Raw genomic sequence first — 22,838 nt, 5'->3', positions numbered from 1 at the left:
TGAACATCTTTGGGGCAGGAGGTCATTATTAAACCTACCACATAAAGTTTCTCATTATCTTATATTTTATTTATTCTCAGGTTGGTTCCCAAGCATAATAAAAGCTATATTTAACTGCAAACAGATTTACAGTTAAAAATTAAAACATTTGGCCAGGTGCTGTGGTGCCAAACTGTAGTCCCAGTTACCAGCAGGCTAAGGCAGGAGAGTCACCCGAGCTCAGGAGTATGAGGCTATAGTGCACTATGATCAGCCTGGGTGACTGAGTGAGACCCCATCTCAAAAAAAAATTAAAATATTCATGTTTAAATGGCATTATTAAAGTGTATGTCCAAGGAATCATTTCATTAAGCATTTACTTTTAAATTCTTCAGTTATCAATAATTTAATAAGCTATAAACCATTTCAGATTTCTAGACCAATGACATCATTTATAATTATTTTCCAAATAATTTGGAGCTTAACCATAGTCTCCGTGTAATTTATTTTGTGGATTCACTTTTAACTAAGATATCACTACATACTGTAGATTCATGTAGTCTCTCTGGCATCCTCATTCTAAATATACATCATAAATCACAGGTAGTATGAACACAAGATAGGGAAACAATGTACTTGGCCCCAGTGAATCATATTTAATCTGATTTCTGCTTTTGCAGAAGTATTACTAAACAATTATTCTTTTAGGGCTTATGACTAATTATTGTTTTAAAAATATTTTTATGTAGGACTTTTCTTTCTGAGGAGATAAATATGTCTTTCCATATATAGCACACTGCTAAACTTAGTTTATTTAAGAGTCCTTGCAGCAAAAATATCTTGTCAAAAGAGATTCTTGATCATTGTTCCTAGTTATCTTGATCATTGTGTCCAAGTTATTCCATTATTGTTAAGGAATAATTTAAGCAAGACTTAAAATGGATAAAAGAGGGAGAAATAGTTTAACTTTTCTGAGAAAGATCTACTAGTGCTGAGTTGATATGAATCATTAATTCTCAAACAACTATTTTTTGTTGTTACTCATGTGTTAGTGAAAGGCTGTTGGAAAGAAGACTTTTTTTTCTTTTCTTTTTTTTTTCTTTTTTTCTTTTTGAGGCAGAGTCTCACTCTGTTGCCCAGGCTGGAGTGCAGTGACACGATCTCGGCTCACTGCAACCTCTGGCTCCCGGGTTCAAGCGATTCTCCTGCCTCAGCCTCCCCAGTAGCCACCACGCCTGGCTAATTTTTGTATTTTTAGTAGAGACTGGGTTTCACCATGTTGCCCAGGCTGGTCTTGAACTCCTGACCTCAAGTGATCCACCCACCTCAGCCTCCCAAAGTGCTGGGATTACAGGCGTGAGCCACCATGCCCAGCAGAAAGAAGACAATTTTTAAGAGACTTGGGATTTTTCCCATTTCTTTTTCTTTTATTTTATTTTTGACCAATAAAGTCATTTCACACCCATTTCTTTTAAAATCGACTTTAAGTCCCCATATAACAGACTAATAAAATGAAAAATTAGGAAATGTATGGCCTTTCATGTGATTCTCTTTTTCTTAAAGAATTTTTATCAAAACTTTAAATGAACATCTGTTGATTCAGCATTTCCACAGTGAACAGTTTATTTAATGAGAATATTTGTGTTAGTAAGCAAAGACAAGTGTACACTAACAAGAGACTGATGAAAAAATAAAAACATTCATTCACAAGAGACTTAAGCAACTGCTCAAAAAAATGAGGCTAATATGGCCCAGCACGGTGGCTCACGCCTGTAATCCCAGCACTTTGGGAGGCCGAGGCAGGCAGATCACCTGAGGTCAGGAGTTCAAGACCAGCCTGGCAAACATGGTGAAACCCTGTCTCTACTAAAAATACAAAAATTAGCCAAGTGTGGCAGTGCATGCCCGTTGCCCCAGCTACTCGGGAGGCTGAGGCAGGAGAATTGCTTGAACCCGGGAGGCAGAGGTTGCAGTGAGCCGAGATCATGCCACCGTACTCCAGCCTGGCCACCGTACTCCAGCCTGGGTGACAGAGTGAGACTCTGTCTCAAAAAAAAAAAAAAAAAAAATAGGTTAATATGAAAATATGTCTGACATATACTGTTAAGTGAAAAATTCAAGTCATAGAAGAGAAGGTAGACTGTAATCTAGGCTGTGTTATCTTTTAGCATAAAGGTAGTCATATAAAAACATGGTACAAATGCCTGGCGTATGCACAAAGACAGTGCCTAAAACTATATATCAGAAAACAGCAAGCAGAGAAGAGGAAATGGGAGTGTGGGAAGGAGGGGAAGATGAGAAACCAGCAGATATTACTTTTAAAATGAAGAGTGTATCTTAAAAATATATACTTGATATCTGGTTCAATTTGGTGTTTGAGGAGCTGGGCGCGGTGGCTCACACCTTTAATCCCAGAACTTTGGGAGGCCAAGGCAGATGGATTGCTTGAGGTCAGGAGTACAAGACCAGCCTGGCCAACATGGTGAAATCTTGTCTACTAAAATACAGAAAAAAAAAAAAATTAGCTGTGTGTGGTGGCAGGCACCTATAATCCCAGCTACTAGGGAGGCTGAGGCAGGAGAATTGCTTGAACCCAGGAGGCGGAGGTTGCAGTGAACTGAGACCATGCCACTGCACTCCAGCCTGGACAACAGAGAGAGAATCCGTCTCAAAAAAAAGAAAAAAAGGAAAAAAATACACTTGATAGAAATGTAAGAGGAAAATATATAGCCTACAGCTTAACAAAGATTCCCCATATTTCCAAACAGAACATGATGGTAAATTTAAGATATTTAGCATTATTTGGAAAATACATGGTTAGATAATCTTAAGGTAATCTATATTTTTATTTGATGTTTTGTTATAATGTCATTGTAATAGCACTAAAACATACTTACTGGGTAATATTTAAAAATAATTTCCTTTCTTTGAATAATCCATCAAGTAGTAAATTTTACATTCAATTAAGTGAGAAGATAAATGAGGAACATCAGAAATAAAAACTTAGTGTTAGAGAATTTTCCTTAATTTATGCCAAGTTTTGAAACAAAGATTGAAATCTCTGGAGATTTTGGTTATGCTAAGGGTACATCTAGTGGAATTCAAGATAGCTTTGAAATTTGTCGTTTCCAAGAAAATTTAAGTATTGTATGGTATTTGATAATTTCTAAATTTTTTCTTATGAAGAAAAGAACCTAAATTTCCAGAATCTAATTCAATCCCTTTTAAAAAATCAATCATAAACTGGATTTTCACATATAATACATTTTTAAAAATCTCTTTTACAGTGACACAATTAAGATGCAAATTATTTAGATTTGCTCAAGTTTGCTTGTTCTTGTTCCTCCAAGTTCTAGGTCAAATCCAACGTTAAAATATATGAAAGCTTTTGATTTATGAAGTAGGCAATTTTGCCTTCAAAATTACACCACATGACCTATTCTTATTTGAGGAGTATTTTCTTTTTCCCTAGGGAAAAAAATTATCCTAACCCCAAAATGATAGTGTACCTCTATACCTATAACAGCAACTGGCATATCTGTGCTCAATTATGTTTGTTAAATGAATGGTCCTTGTAAGTACGATATAAGCAAATATCAACCTTCTTTGCCAAGTTCTCCACATGTAAATACTGTTAGAAAAGAAGAGTTTTTAAAGTAAAATTTAGTGTTTACAATTTTAACTCTCGTATCTTCTGATTTCTACGCCAATGCTCTTATCCTTAAAGCCACATCTGTCCCTTGGCTGAAGAGTTGTGAAAGATCGGGAAACTTTCAGAACCTATCCATAACCAGTGTTGGCATTTGCAATATCCATGACTCAAACAAAATATTTTCAAACCAACTACTTTTACTAAACACGCAATGTGCTGGTCACTTTAATAGATAACCGGGCTTTGAGGAAGTATAGGTGTATTTCAAGAAATGTACTATCTAGTTAGGAAGAGAGAAGGACAGGTAAGACAACAGCAATGGGGAAAAAAAACCACAATAATATATGACGAATGTTAGATGCGACTTTAAGAGTTCAGGGGACGGGGGGGCGGGGGGGGGGCGGGGGGAAGGGAGGAGGGGGGAGGAGGGGGGAGGGGGGAGGGGGGAGGGGAGAGGGGGGGAGGAGGGGGGAGGGGGGAGGGGGGGAGGAGGGGGGAGGGGGGAGGGGGGAGGGGGGGAGGGGGGGAGGGGGGGAGGGGGGGAGGGGGGGCTGGGCGGGGCGGGGCGGAGCCGGGCGCGGTGGCTCAAGTCTGTAATCCCAGCACTTTGGGAGGCCGGGGCGGGCGGATCACAAGGTCAGGAGATCGAGACCATCCTGCCTAACACGGTGAAACCCCGTCTCTACTAAACAAAATACAAAAAATTAGCCAGGCGTGGTGGCGGGCGCCTGTAGTCCCAGCTACTCGGGAGGCTGAGGCAGGAGAATGGCGGGAACCCGGGAGGCGGAGGTTGCAGTGAGCCGAGATCATGCCATCGCACTCCATCCTGGGCGACAGAGCGAGACTCCTTCTCAAAAAAAAAAAAAAAAAGAGTTCAGAGGAGGGTAACGGAGGGAAATCGGAGGCTGTTTCAGAAGGTGGCCAGCAACAAGTGGGACTTAAGCCGGACTCCTGCAACATCCGAGGTGCGCACGCTGGCCCAGGATCCTAACAAATTGCTAGTCGGTGGCTATGAGTCTTAAATTATCAGGGACTCTCCGGGCTCTGCGGACAGGCAGAACGCAGGCGCCACGCAAGCCGGCCCCGCCCTTCCACCCCTCCCCGCGCTCCCCGGCCCGGGGCGCGCCGCCTGGAACCCTCCCGGGCCTGGCTGGGGGCGGGCAGACGAGGCCCCACCTCTGCCGGGCGCGGGACGGGCGCGCAGGCGCAGTCTCCCGAGGTTGTAGATGCGGCGGCCCGGCCCGGCAGGGTGAGTTGGGGACGCGGCGCTTTGGTCACAGCGGCGGTATGGTCGCCGCAGTTTCTCGGTCTTCGCTTCGGCGACCTTGACCCCCTTGTGGGTGGGCGAGGCTGGAAGAGAGGCTCCCCACCCCACTCGGCTTCCCGATCCCTGGGGGCGCCGGGCGGTCACCGAGGGCCGTGTGAGCGCCGCTCTGCCGGCTCCGGGTCCATGCGGCCGCGGGAGAATCCCTGGGCGTCGGGGCTGGCCGAGGGGCCGCCTGGGAGGGGCCCGAGTCCCCTGGTGACCTGGGCGCGCGGCGGCCCCACACCCTTCCGTCCGCCTCCTCGCGGCGCATTTCTCTTCACATCCTCGGGGTGTGTGTGTTGGTGACCAGAGAAAGCGTGTCTAATGACTTTCTGGAAGCGTCGTGTATTAGGAGCTCCGGAGCTGGACTGCTTGGGTCCGCATCTCCATCCACCACTTACTGGTTTTGGGACCTCTGCAAATCACTTAACCTCTCTTTCTCAGTTTCAAATGTAAAATGTGGAAAATAATGGCAACTTACCTCCTAAGGTGGTTGTGAGGGTTGAGTGGGTTAATATTTGTGAAGTGCTTAGAACTGAGCGTGATACACAGCAAAACCATAAGTGCTGCTCATCTTTTTGAGCTTGGTATATAAAAGGAGATAGTGACCTTTTCTTCCCTTTCCAACCCCCATAAATAATTGCCCAAGAGTACGAAAAAAGGATTTTTTTTTCTTAAGGATATGGGCTTTTTGCATAGCCTGTTTAAAAACAAAAGCTTTCTAAACAACTTAGTTGCACATCCTACTTCAGAGAAAAGACAAGTGTTAAGTAATGGTGACTTGAAAACTAAAGTTTATTGTTTGGAAAACCGCATGAGAAAAATGGCCAGAACATATTTGTGCTAAAAAGAGTTAACATAGTAGGCCTTAGACTGCTATCCTTAGAAAGGACTGCTTGCAATGTTGGTGCTTGTTTGACATCTGGGAACTTAGATTTTTGGGTTTGTGCTGAACAATATGTTTTATGCCGAAATTACCAGCTTCTGTAAAAAGTCTCTAATGGGCTTCCCTGCGCGGAAACTGCTGCATTTTCATTGATGGAGGAAGGGTGTGTTTTGTTTGACCCCTCTTGGGAGGGAAACCGCATAAGGAGCCTACACGTGATTCCTCCAGACTCCACTTGTGTCTTTTTCTATTATGATGAGCCTGTATATCCATACTGCATTGTGTAATAAATGTCAGCCATGAATTCAACTATATGTTGAGTCCCGTGCATCCTATCAAAGCTCTAAATGTGGGGGAGATCACGGAGATCCTCAGCCACAGTTTTGTAAATTTGTATAAAGGTAAAGGATATAAGTGCCGGTTTTTTACAAGGATATATTTCCTAGTGGTACTGGGCTTTTAGTGTAACCATCACCTGAATAATATACATTGTGTCCATTAAGTAATTTCTCATTCCTCACCCCACTCCCATCCTTCCCAGTCTCCAGTGCCCAGACACAATTTTGATGATAAAAAGTATTGGAAGCTCTAATAATTGGACTTTTAATTTTGCCCTTTTGCCTTAAATGGAAATTGGAAAACTACAGATAAATAATTGCCGAATTGTGGGTTACTGTACCAAATTATTTTGTCTGTTTAGACATGTTACATATGGCAGAAAAATCATCAGAAATTGCCTCTACATTACCAAGTTAAGTTTGAGTCAGTGTTTTTGAGAAAAGGCACAGGTTGCTTACAGTATGTAGGTCAAATACCTGGTTTTGTTTATTATTTTGCTAGCATTATCTGTGTTAATGCTCATCTTTATCAAGAGCTTATCTGTACCACAGCGGGAAAATATAATCAGTTTCTCATAGGCCATTTTCCCTGTACTTTATTAGTTATACCTATCTCTTTTCAGGACATCAAATTTAAATTGATGGAGGTAGGTCTGTAAATTTGGGGTTAGAAAGATCAAATTTGCCATCTGCTTATGTCTCTTTTCCCTTATAAAAGACTAGATCAGTTTTTGATAAGTTAGTTGGGAGTTGGAGGGGTTAGAGGTTTAAGGAAAGTGAAGAAGATTTGAAATGGCTTTGTGGATAGTATGTAAGTTGACCAGAAGGTGAAGTGAATAATAATGGACCTAGTCTGCTTTCTTAAGAATAATAATGGACCTAGTCTGCTTTCTTAAGAGACTTTCTCCTGACATGGAGAAAATGGTTAATTAGGTTCATCTAGGATTGGGTTCTGCGAGAGAGGTGATGTAGTCCTTAAGGCTCTGCACAAGTGTTCTGGTTCACCTCTTTTTGGGTACATGTAATGTTGCACTCTTTGTACATGGGCAACCCCTCTCCATGTCTGCTTGAAGTTAAGTGTGCCATGTGACTTGCTTTAGGAAGCAGCTCTCCATTTGCCATTTCCACTTCTCCCTGCCCTGCTGTAAGGGTCATGGAAGGACTTGTTGAGATGCAGCCTCTTGTCAGCCTGGACACTATAGGAAAATATGAGTGGCTGATCAGGCAAGTTGGAAGAACTGGGAAGTTGCTATCAGAGAAGGGGATACTTAAATTAGTGATTTTATAAGGTGGAACTGTGGGGGAGAGTAGATGAGGAAGTTTGGAGGGAGAAGGTAGAGATGTAGTGCTCAAGGAACTCAGAGGCTTTTTACGTGTTCCTAACCTGGAAGCCCTTAATTTATTGCAACTTAGTTCAGTAATGATGACCGTTGGACTTAATGGTAAACTTGAAAGCTCCCTTATTGTGAATTATGGAATGAATAAATCTAGATTTGGAATTTAGTACTGAATTGAAAGATTCATTACCTTGATCATTGAAAAGTAAGTCAGCAACCATGAAAATTGTGATGTTGCTTAGCCACCAGGCAGGAGAGTAAAAGGTAGGCTAAGCTAACTCTAACAGAGAGTCCAAAATATAGTAGTTTTAAAAAATGCTTAGCTTGTATCTAAAATCTTTGATAATTAACTGAATTTTTAAGAAATATAAGGGATAGAGGTAAATAACACCATGAAGAAAGAGACAAATTCAGTGTGAGACATTATACAACTTTGCTGTCGAAAGAGTATTCTGTGGGCCCCCAGCAGTGGCTTCAGTTAGAAGCTTTTTAGATAGGTAGAATCTCAGGTCTTGTGCCAGAGTTGTTGAATCAGAACTTTCATTTTAACAAGACCCTCAAGGTGACTCATGCACTGGCCTGATTTCCTTAAAAAGCTAAAGTCTTAGGCAAGTAAAAGGTTGGAAGAACTGTTCTGTTAATAGATTAAAAGATACTAAAGAGACATAACCAATATAAAGTGCAAACCTTGATTGAATCTTTTTCAAAAAACCAGCTATAGAAGACAATTTAGGGTCAACTAAGAAAATTAGAATATGATGGAATATGAGATGATATTAGAAAATTATTAATTTTCTTAGATATGATTACATTGTTATTTAGGAGAATGTGCTTATTTTTAAGAGATACATGCTGAAGTGTTTAGGGATGAACTGTCAAGATCTCTACAACTTTCAAATAGTTCAACAAAATATATATATATACACTCACATACACATATGTGTCTCTCTATACACACATATTGATATTTAGATAAAAACAAACATAGCTAATTGTTAATAGGTGTGGAATTGGTGGGGCACCATGGCTCATACCTGTAATCCTAGCAGTATGGGAAGCCAAGGCATGTGGATTGCTAAGCCCAGGAGTTCGAGACCAGCCTGGGCAACATGGGGAAATCCCATCTCTACTAAGAAATACAAAAAAATTATCTGGGCATGGTGGTGTGCACCTGTAGTCCTAGCTACTTGGGAGGCTGAGGTGGGAGTATCACCTGAGCCTAGGGAGGTCGAGGCTGCAGTGAGCTGAAATCAGGCCACTGCACTCCAGCCTGGGCCATAGGAGTGAGACTCTGTCTCAAAAAATAATAATAGCCGGGCACGGTGGCTCACGCCTGTAATCCCAGCGCTTTGGGAGACTGAGGTGGGCGGATCACGAGGTCAGGAGATCAAGACCATTCTGACTAACACAGTGAAACCCTATCTCTACTAAAAATACAAAAAAAATTAGCCAGGCCTGGTGGCACACGCCTGTAATCCCAGCTAACTTGGGAGGCTGAGGCAGGAGAATCGCTTGAACCCAGGATGTGGAGGTTGCAGTGAGCCGAGATCCGTCTCAAAATAATAATAATAGTAATATAAATGTGGAATCTAAATAGTATATGAGTGTTCATTATACTGTTCTTTTAACTTTTGTAGATGTTTAACATTTTTCATGATAAAAAGCTAGAGTGAAAAACCCCCAAAAATATAGTAGCTTAAAAAGATAGAAATTTAATTTTCTCTTAATATTCCAGTGCTAGTCGTACAACACAGGTATAGAGTGGCTTTACTATGCTTGGCTTACACCTTCCATTTTTGATCCAGTGTGGCTCATCCAGCTCCTACTATTTCCTTGCTAGCAGAAGGGAGGAAAGGGTAAAGAGAACTCATTATCCAGAAGCAATACTTACTCCGTTGATGAAAACTTTAGTTTTGGTCATTCACCTGGACATCATATATTTAGGGGCTGTGTCTTGGTTCAGCCTGGTATAGCAAATTATTATAGACTGGGTGGTTTAAACAACACAGACTTATTTCTCACAATACTGGGAGCTGGGAAGTCCAGGGTCAAGATGCTGGCAAATCTAGTATCTGGTGAGGGCCTTCTTCCTGGTTTATAGATGGCCATCTTCTCGTATATCCTCATGTGGATACAAAGGTAGCTTTCTAGCCTCTTATTATAAGAGGCCAGTCTCATTCATGAGGGCTCTACCTACATGACCTAATTACCTCTCAAAGGCTTCACCTCCAAGTACCATCACTTTGGGGATTAGATTTCAACATATCAGTTTGGAGTGGGGACACAAACATTTGGTCCGTAACAGTATAGTTGGCAAAAGCCAATGGAATATACCAGGTGTATACTGATTTAACAAAGATTTATTTCATTTCAAATGATGTTCCCCTCTTATTCCTCTGTTGATTTCCCAGACCAATTGAAATTAAAGTCATTTCAGTTTTAATACGCATTAAATAAAATATAAAATTTTAATTTTGAAGACTAAAATGTATGAATTTTTTTCCCTCAGTCCCTTCAGTAAATAACAGATGCGGGTGAAAGATCCAACTAAAGCTTTACCTGAGAAAGCCAAAAGAAGTAAAAGGCCTACTGTACCTCGTGATGAAGACTCTTCAGATGATATTGCTGGTAAATTGTGATATTTGGCATCCCAAATAGTGTTGAGAAGAAATAACAATGCATTTGACCCTTCAACAACATGGGTTTGAACTCTGAGGATCAACTTGTACACAAATTTTTTTCCACCAAACCTAGATGGAAAATACACTATTCTTGGGATGCGTGAAAACTGCATACTTGGCAGGCTGACTTCCTAAATGCAGATTCCACAGGGCCCACTGCGGGACTTGAGTATGCACAGATTTGGGTATATGTGGGGAGGTCCTAGAACCAACTACCCCACCCCACCTCCCTGCCTCAAGTATCTGTAGGAAGACTGTATATGTTTTTAATTAAGAAATCTGTTACTCTCTATTTTTACTGTTTTCTGCGTAAATATTAGAATCACCTTGTCTAGTTCCAAAAAATCCTGTTGGCATTTTTTTTAGGATTTTGTTTAGTTTATAACATGAAGTAACTTAGATTGGCTTTTTTTTTTTGGTCTCTTTCTCATGGCCTATTAAAACCATGTCACCAAGCCACCAGAGCTTGGCAGATGGCTTTTGGGAGCTGCTGGCCTCAGGGCTTGGTTTTCTCTTTAGCCTCATACTTTTGATTTGGGCCTCTGAGGATTTTTCTCACTTTCTTGCTAGTTCTCTCCATTTAAAGGGATATTTTTAATATATTTTTTCCATTTTAGGTATGCATAGTTGCATACAGCTATACACACACACACACTCACATATGAGTGCCTATGTCTTCTGAAATCTGAATAAGTTCTAAGGATTGTACCAACGTCAGCTTCCTGGTTTTGATATTTTACTATAGCAGTGCAAAACATTAACATCAGGGGAGGCTCAGTGAAGGATGAATGATACCTCCTTGTATATTTCTTTGTACCTTCCTGTGAATCTAAAATTAGTTCAAAAATTTAAACTGTAATAAATTAGGGACATCAGATAAGGTCCTAATGATATTTAAAGAGATAATTCAGACATCCTTCAGTGCAGCAAACTGGCTATCGAAACATCATCCAATTTTAGTACATGTATAGCTTTGTATAACCACCACCAATCAAGATACTTGACTGTGTCATCACCACCCTATGTGCTGTCCATTTATAGCAACACCCTCTGCCTTGCGTCCATTGCTCCCTACAACCATGAATCTCTTCTCTCATTCTATAATTATGTTATTTCATGAACATTATATAAATGGAATTATATAGCATATATCTTTTTAGTTATTTTGTGTGTTCAATCTCTGTGCCTTTTAGTTAACAGCATTTAATACTTTTGAGGTTTGCTCAGTAATGGTAGCACTTTGGTATAGCAAATAAAATGTTGAGATTTTGTTTTATCTTATTCAGTAGGTTTAACTTGCCAACATGTAAGTCATGCTATCAGCGTGAATCATGTAAAGAGAGCAATAGCTGAGAATCTGTGGTCAGTTTGCTCAGAATGTTTAAAAGAAAGAAGAGTCTATGATGGGCAGCTAGTACTTACTTCTGATATTTGGTTGTGCCTCAAGTGTGGCTTCCAGGTAAGAAAAGTGTTATTTATATGTGAGTTTGTCTGAAATGTTTTCCTTAAATGCTTATTGTGAGTTGGACTGTTGGTCATGCATAGGAGTTAAGATAAATTTATTCCAATTTAGATAGAAATTTTCCAGGAATGAACTTAAAAATGATTGTTAAGGTAAAGTAAAAGATATGCTATGTTCAGAAAGTAATCAGGTGTGGTTTATAAATACTTGCAGAGGGAATTCAACCTATTTGCAGTAGTTCCCATATCTGGACCAGTCTTTACCTTTTGTATTTACTTAGGAAATGGATCCACCTTTCAGATTAATTTTTTTCTCTCTCAAAACAGATTATTCTGCTGCTTTTGCAAAATAATTAAAAATCTTAAAGTTTAAAAGTTATTGATATCTGTAATAAAGGAATTTTCTAATGAAATTAAAAGTATATACTTTTTTAAAAAAATAAGAGAAATCTTCATTATCTCACACAAAATGTCCAGAAGTAAGGCCACTTCAGGATTAGTTAATTTAACGGAAAGAACATTAAGAACTGAGGTTTATTCTGTTTTCTGCTGTGCCATCCTCAACCTCATGGTTGTGTTCCTCTCAAAAAAAAAAAAAAAAAAAAAGCCTTCTGGAAAGATTCAGCAGATTTGACTTCCCCTCATGTTGCATTAACCAGAATTGCATCTCATTTCTTTACTTACCTAGTGAGGGAAATCGCTGTGATTGGTCTGTGTCTCAGTAGTTCGCAGTGGGTTGGGGTGAAGTTGTGTACAGGATTGGGAAATGTGTGTTTGCGGAAGGGCACCACTGGCCTGCCAGGATGCTGGGTGTTCCACAGTGTGCACATTTTTAAATGATAGGGAAATTAACTTTGCCCATGATTGTTTTAGGTAAATACTGTATATTGATCATGTTAGCCTGTTTGCAAGAAATTAAATTTAATGAGAATCCATATTTCTTTTTTGAAACTTTCTCCTCTGGCCTGAAATTAAAAACAAAACTTTTCAGTGTAAGTGTGAGTATAATTTAAGTTTTGATTAATTTGAAACAAACATTTGTAAGTCATACAAAATAAAATTCTGTTCATCTTCAGGGATGTGGTAAAAACTCAGAAAGCCAACATTCATTGAAGCACTTCAAGAGTTCCAGAACAGAGCCGCATTGTATTATAATCAATCTGAGCACATGGATTATATGGTAAGTTAAATTTTGTTAGTTCTTGTGTCCACTAACCACAGCCCCCCAATTTTTTTTTCTTTAAGCTTTTAAGGTAAAATATTTAAAGGTGTTCTATCAGCTTATGGTTTTTTAACCTGAACACAATCTATGGGATACTTCAAGAAAATTAATATTACCTGTGAATATAAAATTTAAATTGGAAAAATTTTAACTCTCTCTCTACTTTTTGTTGTTGTTGTTGAGACAGAGTCTCACTCTGTCGCCAAGGCTGGAGTGCAGTGGCGTGATCTTGGCTCCCTGCAATCTCCGCCTCCTGGGTTCAAGCAATTCTCCTGCCTCAGCCTCCTGAGTAGCTGGGACCACAGGCGCATGCTGCCATGCCTGCCTAATTTTATGTATTTTAGTAGAGACAGGGTTTCACCATGTTGCCCAGGCTGGTCTTTGAACTCCTGAGCTCAGGCAATATGCCCTCCTTGGCCTCCCAAAGTGCTGGGATTAGAGGTGTGAGCCACTGCGCCTGGCCTCTCTACTTTTCTCTATCATTTTCCTTGTATAATGTAAAGAAAAATTCTTTTTAGTTGATTTTTTTTGGTAGTGAACTTGCTAATACAGAACTCTAGTGTTGCAGAGAAGGAAGATACTTGAAGCAGTCAGGTCATTTTCTGAAGGGAGAGGGAAGAGCTGGGCATAAGTAGCTTGTAAAAACTTTTCAGGTCATTCTGCTGTTTAATCCTGGTTGAGAACCTAGTCCAGTTTCCTATGTTACCTGTAAGGAAACTATGTAATATTTACCTTTTTGTGGTTATGAAGTAAAAATCCAGGTACTAAAACAAGTTTTTTGTGGGGCGCAATGGCTCACACCTGTAATCCCAGCACTTAGGGAGGTTGAGGTGGGCGGATCACTTGAGGTCAGGAGTTTGAGACCAGCCTGGCCAATATGGTGAAACCCCGTCTCTACGAAAGATACAAAAATTAGCTGGGCATGGTGGCGCACGCCTGTAGTCCCAGCTGCTCAGAAGGTTGAGGCAGGAGAATCGCTTGAAGCTGGGAGGTGGAGGTTGCCACTGCACTCCAGCCTGGGTGATAGAGTGACACTCCGTTTCAAAAAAACCAAAAACAAGTTTTTTTATTTTCTAGTTTCTTATTAGCATATCACACTGTTTCGGTGGTATAAATGGACACTATGTTGAAATGCTTCCTCTGTGTTTTACAATAATTTTCCAGCTTGAATCTATGGACTCCTAAGGGTTCCTTGAATGAATTTTCAGGAGTCCTCAGATTTTCTTTAACATAAAAATATTTTGTCTAAAATTAATATAAGGGTATTTTGGCTCACAGAAGAGGTCAGAGGTCATCATCTTTAATACAGCCAGAAGGGTTGGGCACCAGCTGCATTTGTGTTTTTCTTTGTTGTGAGTCCCAAGTAGTAGTATTGGGGAGAATGAGGAAAGGACAGAGTGAACTTAATATATAAATGATGCATTGGAACCAAGGGAGACAGCAATGGTGCCATAGTGTGGCAGTTCAATAAGGATTTCACTTTAGTGTTCTCAAACTCTAGGTGCATGAGAATCTCTGGGAGATCTTGTTATGACAGATTGCAGGATCCCAGTCTTAGAAATTGTAATTTAGTAGTTCTGGGGTGGAGGGGCCAGAGAATTTGCATTTAACAAGCTCCCAAGTGTTGCCAGTGCTGCTGGTCTGGAGACCACAGTTTAAGAACTACTGAATTAGAAAAAGGTGGGTAAGAAGATTGTGAACATGTAAGGTAGCATTGGTGTAATGCACTATTTTTTTGTTGTTGTTTTTTTTGTTTTTGTTTTTTTTTGAGATGGAGTCTTACTCTGTCACCCAGGCTGGAGTACAGTGGCGTGATCTCGGCTCACTGCAACCTCTGCCTCCTGGGCTGGGAGTAGCTGGAATTACAGGTGCCCACCACCACGCCCTGCTAATTTTTGTATTTTTAGTAGAGATGGTGTTTCACCATATTGGCCAGGCCAGTCTCGAACTCCCAACCTCAAGTGATCCTCCCACCTTGGCCTCCCAAACTGCTAGAATTACAGGTGTGAGCCACCACACCCAGCCATAATGCATTATGTTTATAAAACACTTTGAACACTTTCCAACACATGTTCTTAAATGATCACTGGATCTCATGAGGATAAAGGAAACAGGTAATTAAAATATACAGAAGAAACAAATTAATATGATATATTAATGAGTAAACTTAATTGAGGGTAGTTTTCTGAATTGGAATGTGCTTTTGAAAATGTCTTTCCTAACCCTCTACCTCCAAATAAGCGCCAAGCAAAATGGAACAGCTGTTTCTTTGAGTCTTACCCATCTCTATATGTAATCAAGCTAGAAGCCTGGCAGTTATTTCCTTTGCCTTTTTTATCTTATTTTATTTTTTAGCCTGTTAACAAAAGTAAACAGGGTGGTATAATGAATTTACCTATACCCATCAACCAGCTTCAGTTGTTGTTGTTTTTGTTTTTCCAGCTTTAAACATTATCAACTCACAGCAAGTCTTGTTTCATCTAGGCCAGGATTTCTCAATCTCAATACTATTGGCATTTGGACTGTTAATGCTCTGTGATTAATTCCTTGTTGTGCTGTTCTGTACGTTATTGGATGTTTATCAGCATCCCTGGCCTCTACCCACTTAAATACAAGTAGTGGTCCTCTCACCAGCTGTCAGAACCAAAACTGTCAAATGTCCCCTAGGTGGCAAAATCACTCCTCATTGAGAATATCAGTGATTCTCAACAACAACATTGAGAATCGCTGACATTGTCTCACTCACTTCTCCCTACCCATGGCAGTTATTTTGACACTTCCCTTTCCCTCCTCTTTTATATCTAATTTGTTACTCTTTCTACCTGCAAATATATATAAAGAATGCCCATTTCTCTCCAGATCCTCTGCTACTACGCTAATCTGTTTCTGTTCCTAATGCCCTCCAATCCCTCCAATCTAGTTTATTAGATTAGTGAGAGTGATGTTTTTAAAGTGTAAGTTGGGGCTGGGTGTGGTGGCTCACACCTGTAATCCCAACACTTTGGGAGGCCGAGGCGGGTGGATCACTTGAGGACAGGCATTTGAGACCAGTCTGACCAACATGGTGAAACCCCATCTCTAATAAAAATACAAAAATTAGCTGGGCGTAGTGGTGCACGCCTGTAATCCCAGCTACTGGGTGGCTGAGGCAGGAGAGTCACTTGAACCCTGGAGGCAGAGGCTGCAGTGAGCCAAGATTGCACCGCTGCACTCCAGCCTGGGAAACAGAGCGAGACTCTGTCTCAAAAATAAAAAATAAATGAAGTGTAAGTTGGATCATATCATGGCCCTGCTTAAAAACCCTCTCGTGGCATTTCATTATACCTAAGATAAATTGCCAAAACTTTCATTTCAACTGTAAGTCTCTGTATGAATTGTCCTTTGCTTATTTCTCTAGACTTACCTGGTGGCTTCCCCTTTGTATTCCCTCCCATGTAATTTAAAGACAAAAGTAACTAAATACCAACTTCGTTATCTGATGTGCAAAATTATTGAGGATATTTTCATAATATTTTCTTAAATTTTATATTTTTTCAGGTGTTATGAATGTGATGAAAAATTATCAACACATTGTAATAAGAAGGTTTTGGCTCAGATAGTTGATTTTCTCCAGAAACATGCTTCTAAAACACAAACAAGTAAGTTAAGCAATTACTAAAGGAATCTGCGTTAAAATACAGTATTTCATATAAAGAGTTCATAAATTCATAAAGAATACTTTAGATTCTACTGTGACAGCCCAGCCAATAATTTGAATAAAGATACGAGTATTGGCCAGGTGCAGTGGCTCATGCCTGTAATCCCAGCATTTTGGGAGGCTGAGGTGGGCGGATCATGAAGTCAAGAGTTTGAGACCAGCCTGGCCAACATGGTGAAACCCCGTCTCTGCTAAGAATACAAAAATTAGCCAGGTACGGTAGCACATGCCTGTAATCCCAGCTACTCGGGACGCTGAGACACGAGAATGGCTTGAACCTGGGAGGGGAGGCAGAGGTTGCAGTGAGCCAAGAACATGCCACTGTACTCCAGTTTGGGCGACAGAGTAAGACTCCGTCTCAAGAAAAAAAAAAATATTATGAGTATCATGCGTTCTTAGGTGGCAACCTTGTTATATGTTTAATATAACCAATTAGAGAAACTGAAGTATGTCGTGTCTAGATCATGGGCTTTGAAGTCAGTCCTAGTAAGTTTGAATTTAGGCTTCCCCACTTACTGGCCATGGTCACTTTTATTGCTTAGTTTCCTTATTTATAAAATTAGGATGATAATTCTGTCTTATGGAGTTACTATGAGGCCTAGAGATAATATTTTCTAAAGATTTAGAAATAGTGCATGTAAAAATACTTGTATAGTACTTGTATTAGTCTTTTCTCGTATTTCTATAAAGAAATACCCGAGATTGGGTAATTTATAAAGAAAGGAGGTTTAATTGGCTCACAGTTCTGCATGTTGTGCAGGAAGCATGCTGCTGGCATCTGCTCAGCTTCTGGGGAGGCCTCAGGAAACTTTTAATCATGGTGGAAGATGAAGGGGAAGCAGGCACGTCTTACATGGTGGAACAGGAGGAAAAGATAGACGAGGAAGTAGTACACACTTTTGAACAACTAGATCTTGTGAGAACACACTGACTATCATGAGAACAGCACCAAAGTGATGGAGCTAAACCATTCGTGAGAAGCCCACTCCCATGCTCCCGTCACTTCCCATCAGGCCCCTCCTCCAACATTGGCAATCACAACTCGACATGAGATTTGGGTGTGGACACAGATCCAAATCATATCAGTACTTGACACATATGTATGAAATGGTGTCTGTTATTTGTTACATAATTGCAGTGTAGTTCTGACACTAAGTACTGGGAGTTAGGCCAGACTTCACAGGCTGAGGGCACAGTTACCCACAGGACTGCCCTCACTTCAGACACTAGCTGCAAGCTCGAGGGTTCCTAGACCACTGAATTTCTGAACAACTGTCTACAAATTTGGGGGTTCCTACCATTTCTTCAGGTTCAGTGATAATTTGCTAGAATGAGTCAGAGAACTCAGGAAAGTGCTGTACTAACAATTATAGTTTTAATATAGCAAAAAAGGATACAAAACAGCCAAAGGAAGAGATGCATAGGGCAAAGTCTGGGGAGGGTCCCAAATGTGAAGCTTCTGTGTCCACTCCAGAGGGAATGAGGACGCATTCTCCTCACCCTCCCCAGCCCATGCATTCGTGTGCACTAATATGCACAGAGTATTGGTAACTAAGGAAGCTCACTGGAGTTTTGGTGTGGAGAGTTTTATTGGGATTTCATTGTGTCGGCATGATTGATTGAACCATTGGCCATATTGATTTAACTCAGTCTCCAGGCCCCCAACATTCTAATCACATGGTTGGTCTTTCTGGCAGGGCCAGGCCCCATCCTGATTCATCTCTTCAGCATAAACTGTCTAGGGGCCCACAGTGAGTCAGTTTGTTGACGTAAACTATCAAATGTGGCCTGAGGGACCCATCATGAATAACAGACACTCTTGTCACTCTGGAAATCCCAAGGATTTAGAGGGTACTTCCCAGGAACCTGGGGAGAAAAGCCAGCCAGATCCTTTATTATGTAACAGTAATGTATTATATATTATGTATTTTGTTATTGTATACTTTGTTACCTAACAAATAAATAATACATAACGTATGTTAAGAGTGTATAGGATAATAGTTTCTTCCTCCAAAAATAGTAAGTACTTCCCACATGCCAGGTATTAAATTTTATTTGGTCTGTAGTATTAGAGTAAAGCAAAAATAGTTTTATCTTTCCCTCTAGGTGTTAGATTATAGTGGGAGCAACAAGCAAAAAATGCAAATATATAATGACTTCTGGTAAGTGCTACAAAAGAAAGGAACAGATTGCAGTGCTGGGTAATAATGTAGTAGTCACAGTGATCAAGAAAGGCTAATATTGCAGAAATGTGGTTTGTTAGGAGAGAGTGCAAAGAGATGAAGTTATGAGGTAGATGAGCTGGTCATGATGGATACTGTAATGAACTCCATGGTAAGGAATTTTTATTTTTTTGGAAGTGTAATGGAAATTACTAAAGTGTTTTAAGTAGGGGGGTATCATGGTAATTTCATATATTTTTTTTTAAGTAAAGATAAGTGATTGCTATGTGGCACACAGATTGTAGGGAGTTAAGCACGGGGGTGGGGAGATAATGAAGAGGGTTAAGGAGGTGATTGTGGCGGGGCAGGTGAGAGGCTGATAGATACTCATGGGGAGTGAGTGGATTACATGTAGTGAGGGAGGGAGAGTGGGAGGAATCAAGTATTAATACAAACCTCAGGATTTTTACTGAACAGCTAGGTGAATGGGCGTGATAATTTTGAATTGCCTTTGAAGCAGAATTGAATTGCTTAGTAGGTGGCATCAGAAACTGAAAAGCTATATAAAAATATAGTTGCCAACTGTGTTTTCTATAGCCCAGTGTACAGCTGTTTTTGTTAGCCATCGCCCTAATGAGACAGTAATGGTGAAGGAACTGGAGGAGGAACCAGAGAAGGTAAACTCAGGCTCCTGGACAGCAGTAGAAATGATTAATTTGATCACTTATCATTTACTTATTCAACAAACATTTATTGAATTCTATTCTGCACCAGGCATACTAGTTGTAGCTCCAATTCTGCTCAAATAAAGAACCAAGAAAATATGGTGGTGAAAGACATGTAACACTACTGGAACTGAAGTTGGTCATAATACTGTCTGCTGAAAAATGAGCATTAAGTTTCGTTGGCCATAATAAGAAGATAGGCAGGGATATGATGGCATGGGTGATGAAAGTACAAGTTTAGAAATTATTTTCTCTGGATTTTTTTTTTTTACCTTAGAGGTTCCCTAAGGTTAAGTACAAAGCCAATCTGATTTTCATTCAATTTTACTGATTTCTTGAATAATTATTACAAGAAAGATGCTAGGAAGGGAGCATAGAATTATGGTATGATGGAAAGTACATGGCTTTGAGGTTGGGCGTGGTGGCTCAGGCCTTAAACCCAGCACTTTGGGAGCCCAAGTTGGGCAGATCACTTGAGGCCAGGAATCGAGAGCAGCCTGGCCAACATGGTGAAACCCCGACTCTACTAAAAATACAAAAATTAGCTGAGCATAGTGGCACATTCCTGTAACCTCAGCTACTCAGGAGGCTGAGGCATGAGAATTGTTTGAACCCGGGAGACGGAGGCTGCAGTAAGCCGAGATCACACCACTGCACGCCAGCCTGGGCGACAGAGTGAGACTGTCTCAAAAAAAAGAAAAAAAGACAGTAGATGGCTTTGAGTCAGGGGGTCTGGTGTTCAAATTTGACTCTGTCACTAGGTGTGTGACCCCAGGCAGTAATCTGTTTATGCAAGCCTCATTTTTCCTTAGTACTTTATATTTCCAAGGTGCTTCAGGGAATAGAGATTGATAAGACAGTCACTAAATCTTTAAGAGGCTAAAGATCTGAAAGAAGGTGTTAAGATTAAAAAGTAATGATATGCAAGTAGAGTAAGATTTCTGTTTTAGGTAACAACCAAAGTCCTTCAAATATCCAAAGAGGGATATAATATTCAGTTATAGGAACTGAAAAGGAATCATGGATGAGCTGGCTTTCAAGCTGACCCTTAAAGGATGAACTTTGGGCAGCTGAAGATGAGAGAAGAAATCATTTCAGGTGATGGGAAGCACTAATATAAGCCTTAATTGTGTTTATGGAACCGTGAATAGCACCTGGAGTGGTGGGGCATGGGCTTTTGAGGTAGTTTGAGAGCGAGTGGAGCTTTCAAAGTTTGAGAGATACGTAGTTCTTAGTTTAAGGCTCTCGGCAGTTCTAGGGCAAGATGTCATTATCCTTGTGGGTCAAGCTACAGGATCTCTCAGGCAAGTTTGATTTAAAATAATATTCCTTGGCATTCTAGAATAAGTTTTTGGATATAATAGTTTGCCATACTGTGCCTTGTATGCGGCTTCCGTATGTTTTTATAAAATGTTTGGAAAATCAAATATGAAAGTTTTTATTGAGGTTTGTAAGAATGCTGGATATGATTTTGCAATAATCTCAATGGTAATCGTGAAACATTGTGAAAATACCTATATATGATAAAAGGAATATGAAACCGTATTATTGTGTTTGGGTGAGAGGATAAGTATGATTTTAAAAGGTTATTTTTATATTTTTGTACTAAGTAAAAATAGTTATTGAGAAGAAAGCCTGAGTCTGTATGTTAAACACATTTTGAAGTTATGCATGACCAGAAATTTTCTCTCTTTCTCTTTAAAGCATATCATTAATTCTTTTGTTTTTTTATTCCTTTACTTTTAGGCATCACTATCCTAAAATCAGATAGTATATGGGTGGCTCACTCCTGTAATCAGAGCACTTTGGGAGGCTGAGGCAGGCAGATCACTTGAGTCCAGGAGTTTGAGAGCATCCTGTGCAACATAGCGAGACTTGACTCTAAAAATAAAAATGAAATAAATACTATGCCATGTTAACACAAATAACATTTGTAGGAAAGATAACTGTTTCAAAACAAAAATTTAATGAGTGGCACTGTCTTGCATTTTTATAAGACTCTTAAGTGTCTGGCTTAGTAGAAAACAGCTGGATTCTCACATCTGCTTCTGCATTTAATCTTTTGTGATATCACATGCCATATGGCCTCTGGAGAACGGCATTGTATAACTGAGAGTAAATGAAAGTAAAAAAAGCAAATAAAATCTTAGGCTTATTATGAAAATACTTTTGACCTTAAGTACCCTTGAAAGAAGGAAGTTGCCTTCTGACCCACTTTGAGAATTGCTGAACTGTAGCACATTTGTCTTTACATTTTCTGTCTTCAGCCTTACTTATCCATTAAGGCTCAGCTCAAATCCTATTTCTAGGATGCTTTCCCAATCCTTATCTCTTTTTTGGCACTCAGTGTCTGTGCAGTACACTTTAGAATCTAATAACACACTTTTTTGATGTTTCATATTTATGTTTGTACATGTCTTATTTTCTCTCAAGACTAGTTTCCTTAAGACTGGACTCTGGATTATATTCTTTTTGATTTTTATGTGGGTAGACAGTAAATACTTGCTGAATAAACCAAATAGAATGTGACCAGTTTTTATTGAGGAAGTAGATAGATAAGCTTTGCACTTTCACCCCCCAAAATCCTAAATATTAATATCAAAATTATTTATTCAGTCTTTTAATATCTTTGAGTTTCTGCTTTGTACCAGATGCTGCATTAGGTGTTGGAGATGCAGTAGTGAATGAGACAGATCTACTTCTAGTTCCTGTCATTACTGATCTTTTGGTCTCTTGAGGGATATAGACAAATTGCACTTAGTTATACTTGCCTGTTTAAATAGTGCTGTGATGGAGCAAGTACCAGGGACCGTGAGAACAATTTGGAATAGTATCTAACATCGACTGGAGGAGCCAGGCCAATTCTATTTAGAGGAATAATCCAACTTAGCTGGAAGCAGAAGAATATCTAGAAATTATCTGGGCAAAAAGGGAACGGATTGTGTGTTCCAGGCAAAGAAATTAGCTCATTGATTAGAGCTCGAATGGTTCAGGGAAGTCTAGACAGCTGAAAAGTTGAGTTTTGTGGTGTAGAAGATGGTGAGAGGTGAGACTTGAGGTAAGTAAGAACAGATATTTAAGGGCCTTGTACAGATAGAATTTGTTCTGAGGGCAGTGAGGAACCACTGTTAAGTTTTAAGCAGAGAAGTGGCTGATCAGTGATTTTGTGTCTTAGATCTCGGTTTGACTTGTATGGAGACAGATAGGAATGCCTATATATGTATAACTGCCCATTTATTATGTTAATATCAATTTATCATATGACTAAGTAAAGATTTCTAAGGCATAATGGTTAACTGGAAGTTAGTCGATTTTGAGAATAAACTGGCAAGCTAATTATTATTTGGTTCCAAGCTAGGGGAATTGTGGGGCACCAAGTTGTGTCTTTTTAC

At 39.9% G+C, this 22,838-nt stretch overlaps 1 protein-coding gene across 13 annotated transcripts in view; it reads left to right on the top strand.

Moving 5' to 3' along the window:
• Positions 1 to 4,235: 4,235 nt before the first annotated feature.
• USP45 (ubiquitin specific peptidase 45) overlaps positions 4,236 to 22,838 on the top strand; it is an 85,905-nt gene continuing 67,302 nt past the window's right edge. For 9 of the 13 annotated variants that reach the window (XR_010126754.1, XR_010126756.1, XR_008503264.2 and 6 more), the window contains exons 1-5: positions 4,808 to 4,880; positions 10,008 to 10,126; positions 11,466 to 11,638; positions 12,717 to 12,820; positions 16,400 to 16,500. Coding sequence is in view for 9 of the 13 variants with exons in the window: in XM_054492517.2 (XP_054348492.1) it covers positions 10,027 to 10,126; positions 11,466 to 11,638; positions 12,717 to 12,820; positions 16,400 to 16,500 (478 nt within the window). In the remaining 4 variants the exon portion in view is untranslated. Of the gene's footprint in view, positions 4,597 to 4,793; positions 4,881 to 10,007; positions 10,127 to 11,465; positions 11,639 to 12,716; positions 12,821 to 16,399; positions 16,501 to 18,665; positions 18,722 to 22,838 lie in introns of those variants that run through there. The other 4 variants (XM_054492515.2, XM_054492514.2, XM_063666444.1 and 1 more) reach the window with 4 other exon arrangements.

The sequence above is a fragment of the Pongo pygmaeus genome, chromosome 5 (genome assembly GCF_028885625.2).
Source record: "Pongo pygmaeus isolate AG05252 chromosome 5, NHGRI_mPonPyg2-v2.0_pri, whole genome shotgun sequence".
Classification (NCBI taxonomy): domain Eukaryota; kingdom Metazoa; phylum Chordata; class Mammalia; order Primates; family Hominidae; genus Pongo; species Pongo pygmaeus.
Note: the sequence above shows the minus strand (reverse complement) of the source record. Positions and strands in the feature narration are given on the sequence as shown.